Source organism: Castanea sativa, chromosome 6 (genome assembly GCF_040712315.1).
Source record: "Castanea sativa cultivar Marrone di Chiusa Pesio chromosome 6, ASM4071231v1".
Classification (NCBI taxonomy): Eukaryota; Viridiplantae; Streptophyta; class Magnoliopsida; order Fagales; family Fagaceae; genus Castanea; species Castanea sativa.
In genome coordinates, this window is record NC_134018.1 from 9,200,924 (window position 1) to 9,224,473 (window position 23,550).

Below are 23,550 nucleotides of genomic sequence, written 5' to 3' on the forward strand. Positions count from 1 at the left end.
TATCATAATAAATAAATTCACGAGAATCAGAAAACTTAAATTCACTTCCCGGGTTCATATTTCTTTATCATCTAAAACGTGAATTGAATACGCGTCTCCTTCTACTCACATGCAATATATTGTTTCTTTTGTACTTCTTGCCAAAACCTCCTTTGGGATCTCCATCTTTTCCACTGAAAAAATCACAGGCTTTTTACATCCATGGAGTTCAGACCTCGCAATTACATTGCCGAACGACAATCCCACGCGCTCCCTCGCCTACGCGCCCAAAACCATCCTCTCTCCGCTCCATCCTCACCTCTCCTTAGCCAGGTCCAACTCACTGTCTCTCAAATTTTCCGTTTCTTTTTTGTTGACCTTAAGCACTTGTTTGGATGCTAAGAAAATCTAGGGGAAACAAAAAAAAAAAAAAACTGTTGCAACCGAAATTTTCAAATTTAGATTAATTTAATCTCTGCAGCCAGTACGCCCAATTGGCTTAGTATTTTGGCGCCAGATTCTGACCATTATTTCGTTTTCTCATGAATAAATTTCTCAGCAACCAAACAGAGCATACATTATTTTTCGTTAATTACAATTATATACGTGCTACTTAATGATACATAACAAAATTGATATTAAACCATGTAATATTATTATTTTTTTAAATTGGCTATGGCTAGGTGGTGAAATTGTTAAATCAAGAGTATGCAATTGCACCAAATGGGACATGGATGTGGTACTGTTTAATATGCATTCTATAGACTAAGCCATGAGTTTGGGGGGTTACAGTAAGACTGCCTACTAATCACCGCTCCCAAACCCAGCAAAAGTGGGAGATGGGTACACAACCTTTTTAGACTAAGCTATGAGATGCATTGCAGTTGTGTTGGAATATTTGAGATATATGTATATATGTGCACTTGTACCCATGCATGTGCGTGGGTGCCTATTTATGTATGCGCTCACATTTTTGTTTGTGTGCATGCATACGTGCTAAGGCTACCTACCAATCATCTCTCCCAGACCCTATAGAATTGGGAGCTAGATACAATCTTTTTGGACTAAGCAAAAAGATGCATTGCAATTGTGTTGGATATTTGAGATATATGTATATATGTGCACATGTGCCCACACATGCGCGTAGGTGCCTATTTATGCATGCACTCACATGTTTGTTTGTGTGTGTGTGCGTGTGTGCTAAGACTACCTACCAATCACCTCTCCCAAGCCTTGCAAAAGTGGGAGCTGGATTCAACCCTTTTAAACGAAGCCATGAGATGCATTGCAGTTGTGTTGGAATATTTGAGATATGTACATAGGTGTACACATGCCCAAACATGTGTGCTGGTGCCTATTTATGCATACGCTCACATGTTTGTGTGTGCTCATGCGTGCGTGCCTGTTTATGTTTGTCTGTTGTGTTGGAATATGTGAGGTGTATGTATGTATGTATGTATGTGTATTTATTTATGTATTGCATGCCTGTCTTTTCTGATCTTTAGGTGAATTTTGAGGTGTTACATTCAATGCATCATCATGGTATAAATGTATTGATTTGTGGATTGAGTTTGGTCAACAAAGTGTAATTTTCTCTTGACAAAGTTCAATTATGTCTTGTAATAGGTTGATGTTGTGGATCATGGAAACAATGACTTTTTTGACCCACTGAGGAGATCAGATAATAATGCGACAGTTTCTAAAGATGATTTTCAAGATCATGAAAATACTTCTAGTGAAACTTCTACTCAACTCCCGACAAAGGAATGGATGTCTTTCAAGAGATTCTTAATGCAGAGATTTCCTGTCTCCAAAATGGTTTCAATTTCTTCAGTAAGTATATGAATAATTTCCCTTGGAAATTTCAACTTCCTAGTTGATACTTATATGTCTTGTAGTTTTTGCTGAAGACCGAGGACATGTCAAGTGTTTTTAAGCCTTGCATACTTGTGTTTTGGTGGTGCACTGACGTCTACATCATCAATTTTAACTTTGTACAATTTTCATTATAAAATATTGCTTGATTATGGTTTCTCTGATGAAAGTTACTCAATTTATTACTGGCCAATTTAAGTTTCAGAACCATTAACGATACTGAGGTATATAAAGTTATAGTCACGTTTTACCTATAAAAATAAAGTTATAGTCACGTTTTGTTGCCATAAGGCTTTATTTATTTATTTTTTAATCATTTGATGTTTTATGCTAGAATTTATAAAGACTACTATAGTGCTGAGGTAACACATTACTAAATATTATTCTTTGGTTAAAGGAGTGCATTTAAATTTATTACTACTCATCAAAAGATTTGGATTATATTAAAATGGCTGCTCATAATGATGGTCTAGATGTTGGTTTCTCCTTCTAGTCATTTCTAGCATAAATTTAAATAGAATCCTGAAATGTTTGAAGCATTGTTGATGCATGGGAGACTACTTATAAAAAAAATTGTTGATGCATGGAGACAATGCACTCAGATGTTACTTTTTTTTCGTAGTTCCAAAAAGGCTAATGTTAAAGAGTTTACCTGAATTCAAGTTTCCGGTCTTTGTTAGGCTGTAATGGTTCAGTTCATCTAGTTTTAATATTAATGAGTTGACCATCAATCATTATAATACTTTCTTTTATGGCTTCCTAGTTAAGCATGATCTTCCTAGCATTATTGAATCAAAATTTTTAGCTAGAATATGTTAGGAAAACTACAACTTGAAAATGTTGTGGTGAAGTAGGGAACACATATGGTTGTCCCAAACAGTTTCATCACCTGCATTATAGGGTTGAGAAGGATATCTATATGGGTCAAGATCAAGTTACACTTGGTGTAACTCTTTATTTCTGTTGCATCATTTAATAACTTTTTCTTGGACAAATATATTGAAAACTCATCATGGGTTACTGTTTTCTTTGTTCTTAATATACATGCAAAATCTGTATTACCAATCCATACACTCATTTTATTATATAATTAAAAAAAAATTGAAATGTAAATTTTTTATAGATTAGATAGTTATTGATCTTTGATCATATTGATAGTTTGCAAGCATGGAGGGAGGATATAAGGAGACAATGTAGTCTAACAGTAGATTTGTCAAAAAAAAAAAAAAAGAAGAAGTTATTAAATGGTGTAACATTAACAAAGGTTTTGGTAATTTAAATTTGGACCTATACCTCTGTGTGTGTGTAGTTATTAGATTTTGAAGTAGAGCTGCTCTTTTTCTCTTCAAATTTTCTTCTTCTAAGACTTAACATTTTCCCCCTTTTAAATTTATTTACAGATATCCAATGTGATAGTGAAAGGTGCGAAGGGTATGGTGGCTTGCTCTCCTTTGTTTTTCTTTAGTTGATATTGTTAGAATTATGGTTAAATGATTAAATTTACTATTTCTAAACAACTTAACTTTTGGGGGAATTGGTAAATTATCATGGTATTAGAGCAGCAGGTCTTGACTTTGATCCATATCTGCACTTTTCCTCCTATTTAAAATGTTAAAACTCCCAAGTTTTAGGCTCCACTTATTAAGGGGGACTTTAGACTCACACATGTGGGGGAGTTTTAGAATTATGGTTGAAAGATTAAATTCACCGTTTCCAAACAGCTTAACCTTTTGGAACAAATAGTAATTCAAAATATATCAAGTTTTATCAATGGCAAGAATGCTTTGTTTATTTTAGTTCGAATTGCTTAAATTTCTGTCAGGAGCAACCATATTACTTTTAATTGCAGTTTTGTGATGATGCCAATTTGCAGCATATGATAAATCTTCAACAAGTATGCATCTAGAGGAACTAGAAGATCCGGAAAAATATGCTGAAGAGGGTGTCAAGGTCATCACTCGGCAAGAGTATGTTTCTCGATTGCATGAGCTCAAAGATGAAATTAATCATTCTTGGCGTGCTAATGACCGTGTAACATCTTTAAAATTATCTATAAAGGTGAGTTTAATATGATATGGTCAACTTTTTGTATATATAATTTTTTTGATGCCTTTTTTGATTACTGAGAATTTGTGGGAATGATCAAGCATCTTTTTGTTATATATCTCTTCTTCTTTAATAAATTTATCAAGAAATCTGTAGCAGTGGCATATTATTTATTCACTAAGAAACAGTTGAAGTTAATTTAGCCATGCTTCATTCTCACTTTGGCTGAGTTTTTTTTTTTTTTTTGGATCAGTAAAAAGGATATATATTTAAGAACACTACCTTATGCAAAAAAACATAAGACAGAGAGAAAATTACAGAGAGAAAAGATGAAGAAAGAAAAAGGAAAGAAAAGATACTAATTACAAAGGAGAGTGCTAATGAACATAGGGATAGAGTCACTAGAGGTGAGTCTCCAAGCCTTAGACCAGTCAAATAGAGAGCCACTGAAAGAGTCCAATAGCTGATCATCCATACTTTCCATATCCTCAAACGTTCTCCAATTTCGCTCCCTCCAAATTCACCACATTAAGTACAAAGGAACTAAATTCCAAATGCTAGACAAATGTTTTCCAAGCCAATTCCACCACTCAAAGAGAGTATTTGCAACCGTTCTTGGCAAGACCCAAGAAATCCCAAAAGATCTAAACACCAAACTCCACAACCTATAAGCCTTACCACAATGAAGTAGCAGATGATCCACCGTCTCCCCATTACAACAGCACATAATGCATCAGTCAACAAAAACCATCTCTCTACCCTTCAAATTATCACCTGTAAGGATCTTATCCCATACAGTGCCTCATATTGATTACTATTTGAGTGTGTGTGTTGTGGGTGTGTATTGAGCATATATTGGGTCAATTTAGTCTTTATATACAACTACAAAGAGTTTCAACTATGACTACTATAGTCCATTTGGGTATAACACAAATGTAAGCATTTTTGCTTGCGTTGTTACAAATGGTATCAGAGCCAACATGGTAACCTCGTGTGGGCTTGAAGACATTCCACAACGTGGGGGAGATTGTGATGCCTCAATTTAAAATTGAGTTAGTTGAGTGTGTGTTGTGTGAATGTGTGTTGAGTCTTGCAATGGGCATATACTGAGTCGATTTGGGCTTATAAACAACTACAAGGAGCCTCAACTATGATTAGACTTGTCCTACCCATTGTTACCTATTAAGTGAATATCTTTTTCCTTACATTACCAAAGGAGAGCGAAATAAAAAATAAATGATATGTCATCAAGTGATATCACATTCCTTCTTTCTGCAGGTTGCTAGGCTTTTGATGGATACATCAATTTTACAATTTTATCCTACGCTTTTTGTTCTTGCTATGGATATAATGGATATGCTTGGGGATATGGTATGGGAGCGAATAATTTGGAAAGCTGAATTTGCTGAAGATGGAACCAGACTCTGCTCCTTACCAGGTCTTTCATCATTTTGTATCTCTCTCTCTCTCTTCTTTTTCTTTATAGTAATGCAATGGGATTTATGCATCTAAAGAATTGGAAATATTAAGGCAGGACATGTGTAAATAGCATGTCTCAGTTGGAACAGAATTATGAGATCTGAACTGAGGTGGCCATTGAAATGGAAACCTGATGTTCTCCTTAGCCATTGTTTTCAGTCAGCTAATGTGACTGCTTATGATGAAAACTTGTTGGAATTTGTGTGAACCATCTAGAATTTGCATAGGTTGTGAAACTTAGTCTTTATAGAATTGGTTTAGTATGGATCTCACGTTTAAAGGGTTTGCCTGGGGCATCTTAAGCTCCAGCTATCTGGTGACAAAGTGGAGTCTTTTAAAAGCAGATTGTGTTTGGTAAACCACTCACATTCTTAGGGTGGTTCAGTATTAGGCTAAAAATTGCTCCTTAATACTTTAAAGTTTGAACAGTCTCATGGTAATTATCATGGGCTCCACACATTACTAGGGCGGTTCAGGACCAGGAATTAGAGTTTGTGGTCTTATTTTTTTGACTTTTTATGTTCCACTTTTATGTGTTGGGTTGGTGAGCATAGATTGATATGGTCACATTCCAGAAATCATGGTTTTGAAGTTGGCCTTGAGGTCAAATAGAAGTGTCTTTCTTCCTTGGAAGGCATTTGGAAGGTCAAAGCTCTGTCAAGAGTAGCTTTCTTTACTTGGACTGTTGCATTGGAGAAGATTAATGACGGAGAATCTTAGAAAAACAAGGATTGTTGTGGTTGATTCGTGTTGCATGTGTAAGATTAGCAGGGAGACAACATACCATCTTAATTGACTGTAATATAGCAAAGGTCCTTCGGTTTTTTATGATCTGCTTGTTCAGTGATATGTGGACTATACCTGGAACAGTAGTTGAATTATTGGCATGCTGGATACGACAGTTTGGAGGACTGTAATGGCGAGATAGAAAAGGTTATTCCTTTATATGTGTGATGCATTTGGATTAAGTGGTAGCAACAATTTCTTTCTTTTTTTCAAATTTGTTGGCATTCATTGAACTTCTAAACTCAGGGGTCTCAGTGTCATTTCCATGTACATATTGTACTATTAATTTCTAATAAAATCACTACTTCTCTGAAAAAACAATGATAAAGAAGAAAAAACAATTTTCTTCTTTAATCATTTTTTTCACATGGAAGAAAATGGGTCAAGTTCAATTTGAGTGTCAATTTCTATGAGTTGAATCTAAATTCTAGATGGATTTCTAGGAGAAACATTAGTTCTATTTTCTTGAGACTACTCTTTGAGTGCGAATGATTGATGTAAGAAGCCTTGAAGTGTTCTATGCATATCTGGGTAATCTTTGGGATAATAACATGTAATGATCTCTCTGTTCATATCATTCTTGCATGGTTTTAAGAATTTATTGCTGATATTTTCTCAAATCTTATTACTGTATGTCAACTTGATTGAAAGGCATGATAAACTGCCATGTTGTAAAGAATGAATGAATGAAGAGCCTGTTGCGTGGTGTTTTTTTGTACTGGTAGCATCTAGAACAGAGCAACAGATCTTCAAGGCCTTTGATAATTCAAACTTAGTTGTGGCTCTCCCTTTTCTGCCCTTCTTTGCTTTTTTCCCCCTACTTACTTGTTGCTGAATATTTTATGTAATCCTTCTTCAACAAGTTAGGTCTACGCAACACAACATTGTTAGTTTTATTTTTTTGGTAGTGGGTTGATAGTTTTTCCTGAATTTTTATTTTATTTTTTGATCTATGGCAGATAACTTTCAAGCAAGTGACATTTGCTCTGATGCCAAAGAAACTTGCAATAATTGGTTCTGCAAAATTGGTTCCATCCGGGAGCTTCTTCCACGCATGTGAAGTCCTCTTTTCTTAGTCTCTTTATTTAGCATCCTTGTAGTATTGACTGATGCTAGTCATGTCAAGTTGTAATCTCTTCTACTTCTCTTGCTCGTCATTTGCTGTGGTTTTTTTTTTTGCCTATGCTTTTCTACCTTCCCCCTGGTTCCTATGTTTTGTTAAAGAAAGTGTTATGTTTGTTTCTGGTTGGCAATTTATTTCAATCACTAATAATTATGAAAATAACCCATATGCATACAGGAGCAGCACACAGTGGCCCAATTTCTTGATATGTGATTGTTCCAATAGACTTCCAAAATTATTTGGCAGAATTTCTCTCTATATCTGCCTCATTGTATTTTTCATGCAAATGCTTTTTAGAATGTATTTTGTCTTTTCTCCTCAATCTCTCTTTCTCTGAGATTTTTCTTTCTTTAATTGGTTGTTTACTTGATGTTGGACTTCAGTTATTTAGAGCTGGCTTTATTGCCTTGCTGGCGTTTCCTGGTTGACAAACCTGAAGACTGTGTCCAGCGTTTGGTTATGATGACAAGAGGGTTAGCAGATCCGTTGGCATCTGCCTACTGTCGTCTGTATATGGCCCACTGTGCCCAGAAGTTGCCCTCACATGATATAGGTACACATTTGTATTCTTCATGCATACAGAAAAATGCATGCATAACTGACCAATGACATACTGTCCATTAGTTGCATTCCTGCTCAGGTATGCAAACATTATTAGCATGTGCCATGGATAAGGCATAACATGGAGTGGGCTTGGCCCAGTGTGGTCCAGGTTCATATATCCTAGTTTCTGTTGACATTTGGCTGGGCAATGTGCTGACAGTGGGTTAAAAACCCAACTTAAGACCGAGTTGAATCTAGTTATTGCTAGAATTGAAACTGATACTTGCTTTGGTGGCTATACAGCTTTAAATTTATCTTCCTACTTTTTAACTCAGAATATCCATTTAGGAAAAGATCCTTGTTGGTTAATGGTTGAATGGAAATTCTGCCCTCTGAAAATATTTTCTGCAGTTCTTGGTGAAATTCATATAATAATTTCCTAACTACATATTCTTTTCTTATTTTCACTGAATATTGGGCTTCTCTGATTGCCCTATTTTTAGTGTGTAAAATTCATTAAAGAAAATGCTGCACCAGTGCAACCCAAGGTGATTCCCACTTTTATAGAGGGAATCCTGCTAATCTGAAGGTGTTCCCAAATCCTGTGACTTGACCTGGATTTTTGTGCTGTGTTCTACATGGAGTAATTGATAATCCTGTTGAGACATGTTCCATTGCTGATCATGTGTAGCAGGCTATTCATATGTCCCCCCCCACTTTTCTTTCAACTCTTATCTACACTTGTATGTCTGACAATTATTTGACAGGATACCTAGTTAAATGTGTTAACGACATCAAGATTCTAGTGATGCGGATCATATCAGCTAAGGAAACAACACAAGGAAATATAAACAACAGAAGATTGCTTGTCACTCTGATGGAGCCAACCATTGAGTATATTATGAAATGCATATTTAAGGATGCTTCTCAGGTATATGCAGAGTTTCATGTGATACTCATACTTCCTGTCTCAAACCCTAGCGTATGGTAGGGTTCTACATATCACTGTTAATATGTTTTTTCTGAACTCCTAAAATGCAAGAGTGAAAATATTGATTTATAAGAATTGTTTTCAAAATTCTTATTTTGATTCTTCTGAAGTCATTTCTTCCATTACATCTATCCAGTAATCTAAGAGCGCGCTAATGAAGTTGTCTTAACCTTAATAGTAGGTTCTCTGACATGAACTAGTTGCTTTCTGCAATATCTTATTTGATGAAATTTGTACGGTATGTTTTGCAAGAGGCAAGTAGGTAATGTGCTTGTGGAGCTTGGGCTAGGAATGAATCAAGTGGAGCTGTTTGGGAGTTTCTCTTGCCTCTCAATTGTTCTGCATCATCTACTTAAGGAACTTCCTGCTGAAGTTGTCACTTCAAGTGCTGTGGAGATCCTTCATACCATTGAATGCAGCAATGATTATTCCTTTGATCAGGTGTTGTTCTTATGCTAATGACTCTTTGTGTAAGAAGTGGCGCCTCCTTTACTTTGGCCGTAAATTAATTAATTAATTAATTTATTTATCCTGATATTTGATATGCAGTTTATTTATTCATTTATTCTGTGGTGGGAGTAGTGTTTGAATTACAGGTTACTTGGATTCAGGCTTTCTGAAAGGAAATCTCGAAGGGACATTGTCCATGCTGTGGTTGATAAAGTTACTCAGGTCTGTAGAGTAATCTACGCCTATTTGCTTGATTTCAACATTTTTGTTTTTTATTTTTTTTACCTTTTACATTCTATGAGTTTTCGTAACAGAGTTAGTTTTCTTACATAAAACCTATCTCTACTTTGTTATGTTAAGAGTAATCTTAGGTTTGGGTTCTCTCTTCAACTCATTATTGTTTTTTTGGAGTGGTATGCGCGTGCATTCTATCAATGAGTCACGTCTTATGTAACCTTTTGAAATGTAAATTTCACTATTTTTTAGATTACACAATTATTTATTTGCATTTATGGTAGGGAAGAAATAATATTTAATAGTAATGGTTGATGTTGTAGCTATTTAAATACATTATAGGTCCTAAAATTCCCAATGCTTTGCTGTTTTGGAATATTTTATTTATCTTTGTTTTATGAATGAGTCTCTGTGTTTCAATGATAACTACAATATCAGGTTATGAGTGAAAGGAATAGCCTTGATGAGTACCTGAAGGTTGTGGATGCTTATGTGGATATTGTTCTTCAAAATCAGATGGTAAGTTTGGGTGGCCTTTGATACTGTCACACCTTTGGTTCTATTTTTCACTTCAGTTCTATGAATAACTGTATTTATTGTGACACCTTTTGAGACTATCTTTGTTTGGTGTGGCATTAAATTGTTGCAACTCTTTCCTACATGCAAGTCTTAACTAGAACATTTGTTTGGTGCTTTGACTCATTATGAGTCCTTCTTTCCTTCTTTTATTATTTTTTCCCCTCAATGCTATTGCAGCACTGGCGGTATTGCTCAGTTGAAGTAAACTGAACTTAATTCTATGTAAAATTAACATGCTCTTTAATTTCAACTGAGTCCCAGCACAATCTAAATAATTAATTCTTTAAATGCAACTTAGTTGTATATAAATCTTTAAATGCAACGGAGTCCTGGCACAATCTAAAAAAGTAAAATCAAATGCCACTGTTGTAACTTTCCATGCCGTTTTTAATTATTCTTTCTCTTGTTTTAATACTAGTTAACTGTGAAGAAGTTAAATGTTTGAAAGGATAATTCTACTTTCTTTTTTAATCTTATATACATCCCAGATTCCCAAGTACTAAGGTAGTAAGGTTGCGCCCCTTTTGTGCTATTTAATGAAATTTATTGCTTATCGAGAGAGAGAGAGAGAGAGAGAGAGAGAGAGAGAGAGAGAAGAAGTGAACTTCCCATGTCGCTCTTTTGTTTACTCTTCCCTTTTTAATACAAGAGTGACTAATTTGAATAACCTCAGTATTCTACTTTGCTAAGTTCTATGGCTTTTTTGTTGGAATTATTATGACATAGGTATAACTTTGGGTCCAAGGCAGTAAGAATAGCTAGGCTATGTTTTCTAGGATGAAGCTTTGTTTCGGCTCTCTCTGCAATATTGATATTTTTATTTGATATCCTTCCAACTTCAGTTGTTCTGTTTTCAAGCTTGCTTGCAGTATCGTGGATGTGAGCATTTGTATATCCTCTGAATCTATTCATTTGTGCCAGGATAACCATCTGAACACTATTTTAGGAGGTATTTCAAAGAGAGCATACAATAAAGTGGTCACTGAAGATGAATTAGCAAGCTTGCAATCCATCTTGGTGAAGCTTCTTACTCATTTCAAGGTCTTAGAGGATGTATTTGCCTTGGTATTCTTCTTACTCTCATAGTAGCTTTTATTTATTTATTTATTTCATGTGTGTATGTGTCTAAAATCTAATCTCTTGAGGAAAAGAATTCATGTGACCGACTCAATCTAATCTGTTGAGGATCTATACCCGACCCCAAATTTTGGAACTAAGACTTTGTTGTTGTTGTTGTTGATATTTCATAAAATTGTAAATGAATAGTAATTTTATTTGCCTTTTTTGTTTCATGTTGTGTAGTTTGAGACACTTACATTTTTGTGAACTAAAAATGGGGTGATTAATTGTAAATGCTACTTTGTAGAACCATTTCCTGGAGATCTTAGACATAATGTATGGGAGCTCACGGAGCATCGTCAATATGCATATCCTCAACATGGCGACAAGGTACATTTTTCAACAACTATGTTTTCATACCCTGCTTTGTCTAGTTAAAGCCTGATCTTTATGTTGATGTGCCTCACTTTCCTATGCTACCCTTCACTGGGATTGGTTCCGCCTGCCTACTGGACCAGCCACTACCTGTCTTATCCCCTAGGTGGATAGTGGTAGGTAGTTAAGAAAGGTCTTCACAAGCACTCAGGTTGAAAAGCATGTGACTCCTGGGGATGGATGGATTTGGAGCCAAACTTCATGGGGATTTAAAATAAATAAATAAATAAATAAGCAGTAAAATTCTACCCAATTCCTCATCTAAATATTTCCATGCAGCCAAAGACAGCCTTGAAGTAATGCTAATGGTCCTTACTATGGAAATTGAGTTGTATGTGTAAGGGGAATGGGAAGACTATTGCTCATTTACTCCTACACTGCCCTGTAGCTAGAGATGTGGACTATGATGTTTTCACTATTTGGGGTTCATTGGTTTATGCCATGGGGGTTGTGGAGCTTTTAGCTAGCTGGTTGAGCAAGTTCAATAGACACAAAAATGTGGTAATTTGGAGCATGATCCGTTTGAAGGGAATGAGAGATTGATTCATTTTATTTTTATTTTTTAATTTGTTGCATGATTTGCTTGATTCTTGTGCTTGCAATTTAGTTTAGACATTTTGATGGTTCCATAGTACACTGCCTGTGTGCTTTGGTTTTGTATTTTTTTCTTCCTTTTTTCAATGAAGCTCTTTACCTTAAAAGAAAAGAAAAGAAGGATTGATGAGTGATGACACAATGCGATTGAATGATTTTAGGTCATAAAGTAACTTTTAGAACACGTGAGGCACTGCTTTACAGAACAATCTGAACCAAATGTTGTGTGACAGAATTTGGGTTTCAAAAACCTGGTAGTGTTGGAATCTCTCTCTTTTTGGGTTTCAATATTGTATACATATAGATGTCTTAACTTAAACTTAGAATGTCATCGTCAGGGTAGGTTTATTATTGTTTCATATCTGGAATTTTTTTTCTTTCATAAATTAAACTTCTATAGCAAAAAAGAGATACTTCAGTACACAGTAAATGTACAGGAGAGTCCAGGTTCATATATCTGGAAACACCAACTACCAATCCTTCAAGTTTCATGATTTGATGTATTTGTATTTAGTATCTGGTAGATAAAATCCAGTGAGTACCTAAATATAGATATCTAGTTGGCTCCTTCTACTTTATGACCAGGATTTCTTTCTAATTCTTGGTATGTTTGAAGATTTGATTTGATTTCCAGGTAGCAGTTATATTTTATGCTTATTTCATTGAGCAGGAACAGTTCTATACGTGATCCAACATCCATACAGCTGCTGTTTGAAATTTCACAAGCTCTACATGATGATGGTGATTTTTTGAATACGAAAGATGATGATAACCAGCCAGCACGGTTGATTTCTCGTTTCGTCCATATGGTAAATAATTTCAAGCCCATGCTGATTTGCCCCCAGCAGGTGCTATACTGACTATTTTGTGGCAATTCATATAATTGGATTGACAAACGTTGCTGCTCTTTATTTGTTAGGTTGACTATGGAACAGAGATGGAACGCCATTTAGCATTTTTAGTTGAATGTCGTGGAGCTTTTAGTAGCTTAAACGAACTTAAGGTATCAATTTTTTCTTTTCTTTTTCTTGAAACATGGATGAGCACTGTATCTATTTTTAATCTTATGGTCTTTGACATTGTGATATTTGTTGAATAGAAAATTTAAGAAAAAAAAATCTTATTTATGTATCTGCATTATGCTTTCTGATAACATGGCATTACTTGCTTCCCTTGCGAAGCTCATCTTTCTGAATTTTTGTACATTATGCAGTTTTAATTTATAGGATTATACTCAAACACTGAATCTATATATGAAGCCATCCAAACATTACGCAGTCCAGTTGTTGTCTGGCAAATTATGTGGTTCAGAAAAGAAATAGCATCAACTCAGTTGAGGTAGAAGGATTCTTGAGGATATTCTGGTACTCAAAAACTTTCATGCCCATATTTTTAGGGCAAGTTAGAAGTTAGAAGTTAAAAAAAGGAAAAAAGGATTGCTTTGTATAAATTCTTTTATGTAGATAATAAGATAACACAACCCAATAGCTCATGCTTTCTTGTTCAAGAGAAGGGTTCAATGTATGCAGGGGTTAAGACAAACTGGTTGCTACTTGCTACCTGTAAGGGTTGCAGGGGTACAAGCTACCTAGGTTGCACCAACAAGCCATTTTTGGCAAAGTACTGGTAAGACTCGCCGGACTCTGGTGTCCGAGTGGTGTCTTTTATTTTTCTTTATCTTTTTTGCTTCTCTGACACGGCGTGTCGGTTTCTTTACCGGCCGTACTGGAGTTATTTCGGTTATACTGGAGAAAATTCCAGATTTCGGATGGTAAATCTGAACCCGCCGGTAAAAAAAAAAAAAAAAGAAGTAAAAACCTTGTCATTGCTTGCCACCGCAGATCCGGTCACCGACACAATGCTGATCTCAGAGTTCTCTGCTTTTTCTTCTCAGCCTCACGTTGCTGCTACTGCTGCTTCGTTCTCTTCTTATTTAGCTTCATCTTCTTCTCTTCCTTTTTTAGTTTTCTCTTTATCTTCCTTTCTCTTGTTTTATCCGCCCCTACCCCATGAGAGTTGAATAGTTTTTTACTAATTGACACACTTTTTAAGGAATTGACATGGGTTTGAACTGTGAAAGTTGAACAAATAGTGAAAATTTGAATGTAACTTTTTAACTATTCAAACTCTCTTTTATCACATCAATCAATAGCCAGTAAAAGTCACACTCACGTGTTCAACACTTCAACTAAAGGCTTTCTTTTAAAATTCATTTTTCTTTTTATTTTAATTGTCTAACTACATTTAATTCTTTCTTTTTCTTTTTTAAATGTATATAACTACATGTAACTTATTAACTTTTTAAAAATAAACATATATCCCCTCATTGGTTAATTGAATAAATTAGGCATCTATATTCAATTAGACATAGACTTGCAATTTTATATAAAATTAGCGGTAATTCCGAAATGGTACACCGGTATTAACTGGTATCGAAATATTTCTTACCTCTGACCAAAACAAAACTACCACCGGTACGGTATTAACTCCCTTGGAATGATGACTATGTTGATGACGATGATGTTGTTGTTTTGTGATAATCTTGAAAGTTTAAAACTTGTTTTCCTTTTATTTTTTTAGTTTGATGTTGAACTTGTTGTTCTATGGTAATCCTGAAAGTTTAAAGCTTGTTTTCCTTTTATGTTTTTAGTTTGATGTTGAATGTAGCCTACCACATTATTTAAACTTTTGGTTTGTACTCTAAACATTTTATATGTATTATTGTAGTACTTTGGATGTTAGTTTACTTATTCGTAGTCTTACATAATTTAAATTCAAGACATAAATGTATTTTATGTCAAAATATTAAAGAATATGCCTAAATATAAAATTTAATTAATTATTTAATTGCCGTACCCACGCCATGTCGTACCCTTATTTTTCAAAAATTGTTGTACCCCTGTATCCGGACTCGTGTCGTATCTGTACCCATGTCCGTGTCCGTGTCTGTGCAACTTAGCATGCTACACCCAGAGAATTTGGTCTTATTCATTTAGTCAAGCGAGGAGGTACAGCTTGGTTCCTTTGGGGCATCCAATCTTATTTATTAGGATAAAATGGCATGTAAGTATTGAATGTTTCATAAGGCAAAATAAACCAACTTCAGAAAGAGCTATAATTTGCTTAGAAGAATAAGAAAAAGGGAAGGAAAAAAAAAAATGAACTCATGTAGACTTAAGGTTTTTTCCCCCCAATATGTCTTGTTCAAATGCCTGTCTTAGCACCATTTCAGGTTTTGCATTCAAGAAGGAAACAGTTACTAGAATGTCCATTTAACATTTCATACTAATGATAAATGATCATATTTGTTTTCAATATGCTCACACTTAAAAAGTATTCAATGTTTCATAAGGAAAAATAAACCAACTTCAGAAAGAGCTATAGTTTCCTTAGAAGAATAAGAAAAAGGGAAGTAAAAAAAGAAAAAGAAAATGAACTCATGTAGACTTAAGGTTTTTTTCCCCCCAATATGGTTTGTTCAAATGCCTGTCTTAGCACCATTTCAGGTTTTGCATTCAAGAAGGAAACAGTTACTAGAATGTCCATTTAACACTTTATAGTAACGATAAATGATCATATTTTCTTATCAAAAAAAGAAGAAGAAGAAGTAAATGATCATATTTGTTTTCAATATGCTCACACTGATTCAGCACTTCAATTTTCTGGCAGGAAACCCTTGTTCACTCCAGCAATTGTTTAGCGATTAAGGCTTTGAAAGATGCAAAAAAACATCTTAGTTTTGTCAAATCTTGCATAGCATTTAGTGAAGTCACATTGCCTTCTATTTCAGCTTGGGTTAAACAGTTATATCTTTATCTTGAGACTGCTGAGGTAATTTTTCTTCCTTTGACGTGATTAAGTTATTGAAACTAATCTGAATATTGATACTTATTCACTTCAACGTTTCAGGTTGCCTTGTTATGTGGTTTAGTCTCTCATTCAGATGGACTGATAGATTCCGCAATCAACTGTTTGCTAAGTTTAGACTTGATGGATGGTTAGTTCATCTCTATTTTGTGAAGCTTTGCATAAGTAGATCTTCAATAGCATTTGTTATGTGTGAAAACCAAGGATGACCTCCCTCCTTTAACGTAGGGCCTATAAGGCCATTCCACCCACCACCCCCCCTCATTTTTTTCCTACTTTTTCCTTAACATCTAACAGAAATATTTGCAATAAAAAATTAACGTTGTTTTGTGTGTGGGGGTCTAATGTAATGACCACAAATTTAGTGTCTTAATCTATCTAAATGAATAGCAGATGTTGCACCTATTCTGGAAGGTCCTTGGCACTTTGGTAGCTGATTTTTCTTTCTCTTGCTCTAAGCAAGCTGAGAGTATATTTTTATACATATCAAGCTACATTAGCACATAGATAAAAACAAATATACAGAAGTATGTGACATTGTAGTAAGTAGTATTACAAATATTTACACAAATATGTGTGAACATTAATTAACTATTGAAATGAACAAAGCTCTGCAATGAGACATGGTTCTTGAATACATACCTATGTACATATTTATATGCATACATGTTCAAGTGTGTGTGTGTGAACATCTTTCAGGAATTATTTTTTTTCTGTTGCTTTATTGTTCCTGTTTTCTTTACTAGGAAGATGCACTTTAGAGCTCAAAATTAGTACAAAAGATTACATGGAATCTCAGACAAATAGTACCCATTGCCAATGTGTTTTATACATTTTTTCTTTAAAGATTTCCTTTCTTAATCTTCCAACTTGCTAATTTTTTATGTGTTTTTGTTTGTTTACGATTGCTCATAAATTTTATATTTCTTTATTTACTGATGATATAATGGTCATTTTGGTTGTAAATATATCAAAGATGAACATTTCCAAATTAAATTCGTTGCTCAGTTGGATTAATTGCATCTGTAGGGTCCCGGACATCAATTGATATTGAAGGCATACTCTCTGCAATTCAAAAGTTATGCAGCCATTTGGTTATGGTTCCAGGTGATTAATTCTTCTTTTTAATCCTCATCTTATATCCAAAATCTGTTTAGCATATGGATAAGTTTAGCTTAAGTTGCATGTTTACTTGAATGGTTTTCTTTTGGCCATTTTCCGATCTCTAAGGCTAGATCTTATCTGAGAGTGGAATCTTTCTTAATTTTTAGTTTTCTTACAATGCTTGTGAAAATAAAAATTTCTTAAAAAGAATGAAAAATGGAAACTCATTTTCAGATTATTAGCCAAATCTAATCTCATTTTGAATGATCAGGAACACTGATGAGCTTTTTTATTTTTTCTTTCTTTTTCATGGTAAAAGGCTTTAGGTTTAGCGTATTCTACATAAGGTCCCTCACCTCCGTTTGCCACCCCAAGGGAAAAACAATCCAAAGTAAATAAGATTTAAGGACTTTTACGCTGAGTGATAGACTTATTTCTGAAATAAACATCAAGAAAGAGTACTTGAATTTATAAAGTTGGTGATTCGTTATTGGCAGTTATGGATGGTATCAATTTGAACAAAAAAAGTAAGTTAGGATGCTGAAAATGCAAGTGATTGTGTTATTCTAGTCAATCTAACTGAGTTTTGGTATATACACTCTTAAGATGATATATGAACACCTATTGAGGTAGCTCTATAAATTCAGATATATAGAAAGACAAACAATAAACTACATTGATGCACAGAGTTGTCTTAATGCATTTTTTTTCCTCTCAGTAATATTTTTGGCAAAAGTATTGATAGTTTGATACAGAGTTCTCTTAATGCTACTTAAAAATTAAAAAAGAAAAAAAAAAGGGTTTTCTTGATGCTTCAAAGACAGGGCTTTCACTTAAGAAAGGGGTTTTCTAAAATGAGCTAAACAATCGTATATTTGGGAAATTTTCTGTTGACGTGACGTTGTGTTACAACTAGTGCAATCTGTGTGTTTTCCAAGATCGCAGTTTGAGATATCCTTCATACACTTTTTTTCCCTCACTTCATATGTTCCATCTGAAGGAAATTCTGAGCAAGGAGTCACCTACTTCCCAAATAACATACTATCTTTTGTTAATTCCAGATCTTGGTAAGCCTTCCATTGCATATTATGTCAACAACATTGCTCCATTTTCTCTTCTTTTCTTTTCCGTCTCTTTGTTATGGCCGTAGGTCTTAGTTTGATAGTTGAAAATGTCACTGCAGGATGACACCAAGAATGAGGACAAGAGTTTTTTGTACAATTCTTACATTGACAGCTACACTATCTCAAAATAAGCTCCCATACCATGCAGATCATGGAGAGGTATATCTACACTCTTCTTTTTGAATGTGTTAATTTTACAATTTGAGAAATCCAAACTTTCAGACTTTTAAAACATGGTCAGAATACTGAAAATATGGTTCAAAAAGTTTTGAAATGCGTGGATTTGAATTTCCTTATTATCAAAATGGAAGAAGATCTCATGTCTTCATAGTTTTTGCTTATGCTGGTGTCATCTTTTGTAAATATGTTAGTTTCATTAAGTTTCGCAGGGATTTGCTTACTGGCATGGTATAGACTCTCGCCAATGGCCTTTGGGCCTTATGGCTCTTCAATTCAGCATAAGTTTGGAGAGGTGAGCGAGGTTGTGGGTGCAAATCCCACCTGGTGCATTAATTAATTACCAAACCAGGAAAAAAAAAAAAGGATGAACGCACATTTGCAAAGATATTTTTCTATTATTACGTTTTGTCTTCATTGACATCATTTAATTTGATTTTTAAAAAAAACCTTTTTAGTATTGACGGTTTAAAAAAGAGCCAAAAAAAGATAAACAAATATTAGTTAAATTAAAAATGATTAAGGATTTGATTTTGTTTTATTCCATAAGGCCACAGTTGGGTCTTGTGAAGCCTAATTGTGTTTGATCCAGATTATGACCCGACCCAATATAAAAGTGCTACGGTTTATGAGATTTTTTCTAGAGGCTTAGTCCATGGAACAAAGGCTTGGGCCAGCCCAAGCCGGAGTGCTCATGGACAAGCTTCCTTGGGGCCCCTGGGAAAAATTTTGGCCCATTTTAGCCAATTGGTGAATTCTGTGCGCAGGATAGAAAAATTGTTGTTTGGAGATTAGGGTTTGGTGTGTTGTTGTGAGAGAGAAAACTATATTGCTGCATCTTGTATTTTTTCTCAGTGAACAGTGAAATCCCTGCAATTCCATGGATGTAGGCAAATTGCTGAACCACGTAAATATTGTCTTGTGTGATTGTTTGCTTTGACGCATATTTTTTTCTCTATTTTGCATCTCACAAATCAGGAAATTTCGTGTATCTACAGCCACTACTTAATATGCATATACAATTTAAATTTAGCTGACTCATACATGAATTTTAAATTTTGCTCCTTGTCAAATACTAACATGTAGTCCATGAAGAGTCTTTGGAATTTGCATGAACGGGGTGAAGTAATCATTGTAAAGAAAAAGCCTAGTTGTGTTGTTATATCTCATGTCTCCTAACAGATTCTTTCTTTTTCCTCCCAGATTCCTGGAAATGACCTATTATTTTTTGGTGATTCATCTTACTTACGTGAACTTGTGTCCTTTGCTGAGTATGTTCTTCAGAACCTGGTTGATACCGTTCAGCAAGAGCCCTCGCAGGTAACTGTGCCTTTCACTATATTATTGTATAAATTGACAATTTTAGATTTTACTGATGTATGATGCTGAATAAGGCGGCTCGTGGAAGCATGGCACTTGAAGCTTGCAATTGCATTGCATCGTCTTTCATGGTAAGCTCCTCTGTCATCTTTTTGACTAGCTATCAATTTTAGTAAATCAATCGTCAAAAGGAATGGTACATGACAAAGCAAGTGATCTGTGAGTAGGTTTCCCATGATGGTTCTTAGGCAGGCTTGTCCAGAGGCAATCCACTTTCAAGCAATTAAATAAACATACAAAAATGTTGGTTTCCTTTCTCATGAATCTGATAAACCTTGGTTGCTCTGCTTGTCCTGCAATACTCTCTCTCACAGCTTTGCCCTGCTGTACTGTGCATTGCCCTGCGATGTATACTTTCTTTATTTTTATTTTTTATGTTCGTTTTTCTTCCTCATGGCTCTCTCTCTCTCTCTCTCTCTCTCTCTCTCTCTCTCTCTCTGTGTGTGGCAGTTAAGCAATGAAATATCCCAAGTCTGCTCCAAACTCATAGAAACTGCCAGGTTGTGTTTGAGCACCAGTGACAAATATCTGCAGTCAACCATTACACTTTTAGACATAAACTTGCCGAAGCCCATGGTGTCACCATCCATTACGGTCTGAATGATAGATAAAGGTATTATGATTTGTTAAATTGGAAGTCCACCTTGGAAATGTTCATTCTAATTCATAATAATTCTTTGATTGTGACAGTACTCTCAGTCTTTTCACAGGGTATAAAGTTTGTAAGAAAATGTATATTTTGTTCATAGAAGATATATGCCTTCATGGAAAATGGGGGATCAACACAATTGTAGATGCTATTGGATTTAATAATGATTTGGGCTCTTGGAAGAAGCAGAGACAGTTCTTTGGAGAGTTTTGAAGCCTTGCAAAGGAAATTAGCTAGATTTTATAGTTTAGATGAGTATAGTATTCGTTTTCGTTGTACAGGAGATACTAACTGGGCATGGTTCTCTTATTTCCATCTAACTACTTTTACATGATATTTCACAAATAATTGAACATAGCTACAATCATTTATCTTATCTTTTTTTTGGTGTCTCTTTCAGATATGTCAAATAGAAATATGGTGTGTTAAATAGATTAAGTGTCATAGTAAGTGATCAATTAAATTAAAGTAAAAACTTATTCAAAACTTACAGATATGTCAAATAATGGTGTGTTAAATAGATTGCTTTAAGTGTCATAGTAAGTGACCAATTAAAGGTAAAAAATAATTTAAAATGACCATCTCAGCAACTTATTAGTGGGAATAGAATTTCCACCTCATAAGCTTAGATAGCATTTCTCTTTTTATTTGGTTTTCTTTTTCTTTTATCTTTTTATTTGGTTTTCTTTTTCTTTTCTCTTTTTATTTTGTTTTTCCTCCACTTTCATTTTCTCCCTCCACCAAGTTCCCCAGCCAAGTCTTTCTCCTTATTCACCACCATCTCTTCATATTCCTTCATGAGACTGAAAAGTTTTCCCAATCCCATTTGCACACACGTCTATTTATGCAATATAAGCTAATGATTTGACACAATTAATTAATACACAAAGTTTGTTGATGACACTTTTTTCAAATCTATAGCCGTATCAAAAGATTAATTTCAAAAGAAGGCCGAAGTCCAAACCCGACAGAGCCCATATATACTTTTTTAAAGGAAACATTTTTGGGAATTATGTATTTTTTTTTTTATGTGAGATGGAAATCTTAATTTAATCTAATCTAAATATTAAATCTAAATGTATATGTGTTAAATTCTCTCTTAAAGACTTGAATTTTAGCCTTTATTCCTCATCCTACAAGGACTTAATACTTGTGGAGTGACTATCATGTTAAGAATGTGTGCCAGTGAAAATTATGTTAACACATGCAGCAGTGAAATTATGTATTGAAAGGTAAAATATAGTTTTTGTCATTTATCTTGTATTTAATAATAGGAAGGTCGAGTGTTCTTAGGGCAATAGTTAACCATTTATTTTTAAAAAATTTTGATACTACTTTTATAGAAAAAAAAAAAAAAAAAACTATAAAAATATTAGTTATTTTTTTTCTTTTTTTATAAATTTTTTTTTTAAAAATAAATTATTAACCATTATCCTAAGCGTATTTGTTACCATTTTTCTTAATATAAAACTTTGCAAATGGGCTTGGAATAATTGCATAGTCCACCAAACCCATGTATATTCCACTGTGCATAAAAGCTGAACACATGGAGAGAACTTAGTGAGTGTTTGGATAGATGTTGGCGTTTTGAGTTTGCGTTTTTTTTTTTTCTTTTTTTGCACGACAAGTTTCACTATTACATCTATTGTTTATGAACAGCAACTAATACTGTTTATGCATGTGATTACACTGTGCAGAAGATAAAGTTATTGTTTACGCACTGTTTATGAGACCTACAAGCATTTTATTCAGAAAAAAATAAAAATAAAAATAGGTCCCACAGCATTATTCACATATTTAAAAATTATTTTGTTACAGTATTTTTAATTTTTAACAATAAATTCTATTCAAACAGACTCTTATTGTATTTGCTGAAATCTTTCACACCCATCAAACTCAAAAGTCTCTAAAAAATTCTGACCTGAAACTCAACTGTTGCTTATTTTCGTGATTTCTCGCATTTAGTAAGTCTAGGAGCAGGAGGCATCATTCCCTTTGGGGAAGCGCGCCAAATTAAGACAGATTAACTGAATTGCCTTAATCATTTCCAAAATCATTGCCACCTGCAAAACTGACTGCCCAAAGTGAAAAACCTACCAAATCAGTTGAAAAATCACAGCCTAAGACATAGGCTCGTTTGGTGCGCACAAATACATGTTTCCAATTTTTAATAATATCATATGCATTTTTACACTTTTTTTTTACTCATATTTTTTAAAAAAAAACTGAAAATAATTGGTTAAACACATATGCCAAACGGGCTCAACCATTCTAAACAAAGCTTCTTTTCAAATTTCTTGTATATCTTTATATTGAGTATAAATTTTGAAAATATAACTATTAGATTGCAATTTTTTTATCATATCTTTTATGCTTGCAAGATTTAAAAATAAAAAATAAATTGTTATATTATTGAACAAATGTTAAAATTTCAAATTTTTGTAATTTAATATTTTGTTTAAAAAATAAGTTTATTGATAAAATAGTAAATAACATCCTATTTGAACGAAATTTGATATGCACAATAAGAACATAAGAGACATGAAATTCAATGGTTTTATTTTCAAAATCTACACAATATATATATATATATATATATATATATAACTGCGTGTGTTCTGCCCAATGATTTGCTGTTAAAGGCAGGGCTTGGCACCGTGGGATTTAGGGCATTTTCCAAGTATAAGCAACTTGGAAATGGGAGCCCCTCGTAAGAGTCCTCTTTATGGTATTAGAGCCTTTTTTTTTTAATTATTATTGAAAAAAGATAACAATACTTACAGAAGTAGTAGTTACAGGATTTCAACATTACAAAACTTAAAACTAGTTCTATTTACAAGATTTGTAGGAAAATAGTGTAGTAGTGGAAATTCTAAAGGGAAGAAGTAGGCCTAAAGAAAGTTCTAAATTTAACATAAGGGACATCTCCCCTTAAATAGGCAAAAAAAACGTAATGAACAGTAAAAGTGAATAGTAACCATGAACAGTAAAAAAGTGAACAGTAACTTTTCACTTTTTTGACTCAAATCAGCACGAGTAAAAGCAGAGTGAAACTTCACTTCAGTCTTCATCATTT

General features: G+C 34.1%; 1 protein-coding gene across 6 annotated transcripts; it reads left to right on the forward strand.

Annotated features, from left to right (window-relative positions):
- Positions 1 to 127: 127 nt before the first annotated feature.
- LOC142641171 (uncharacterized) lies at positions 128 to 20,869 on the forward strand. 6 transcript variants are annotated; one of them, XM_075815573.1, is made up of 24 exons: positions 129 to 312; positions 1,606 to 1,812; positions 3,255 to 3,285; positions 3,728 to 3,912; positions 5,179 to 5,338; positions 7,125 to 7,221; positions 7,672 to 7,841; positions 8,599 to 8,762; positions 9,075 to 9,263; positions 9,405 to 9,494; positions 9,945 to 10,025; positions 11,007 to 11,150; positions 11,452 to 11,534; positions 12,844 to 12,982; positions 13,093 to 13,176; positions 15,843 to 16,004; positions 16,083 to 16,170; positions 17,070 to 17,147; positions 18,145 to 18,211; positions 18,328 to 18,427; positions 18,658 to 18,740; positions 19,649 to 19,765; positions 19,840 to 19,896; positions 20,276 to 20,680. In XM_075815573.1, exons 1-24 carry the CDS (start codon positions 202 to 204, stop codon positions 20,277 to 20,279), a joined length of 2,691 nt encoding a protein of 896 aa, XP_075671688.1. In that variant the 5' UTR covers positions 129 to 201; the 3' UTR covers positions 20,280 to 20,680. The 6 variants fall into 6 exon arrangements, 5 of the variants coding, with proteins under 5 accessions (XP_075671688.1, XP_075671685.1, XP_075671686.1 ...); XM_075815570.1 differs by lacking the exon at positions 18,658 to 18,740 and having other exon boundaries at positions 130 to 312; positions 20,276 to 20,438; positions 20,536 to 20,869; XM_075815571.1 differs by lacking the exon at positions 18,658 to 18,740 and having other exon boundaries at positions 130 to 312; positions 20,276 to 20,438; positions 20,516 to 20,680.
- Positions 20,870 to 23,550: the final 2,681 nt, after the last annotated feature.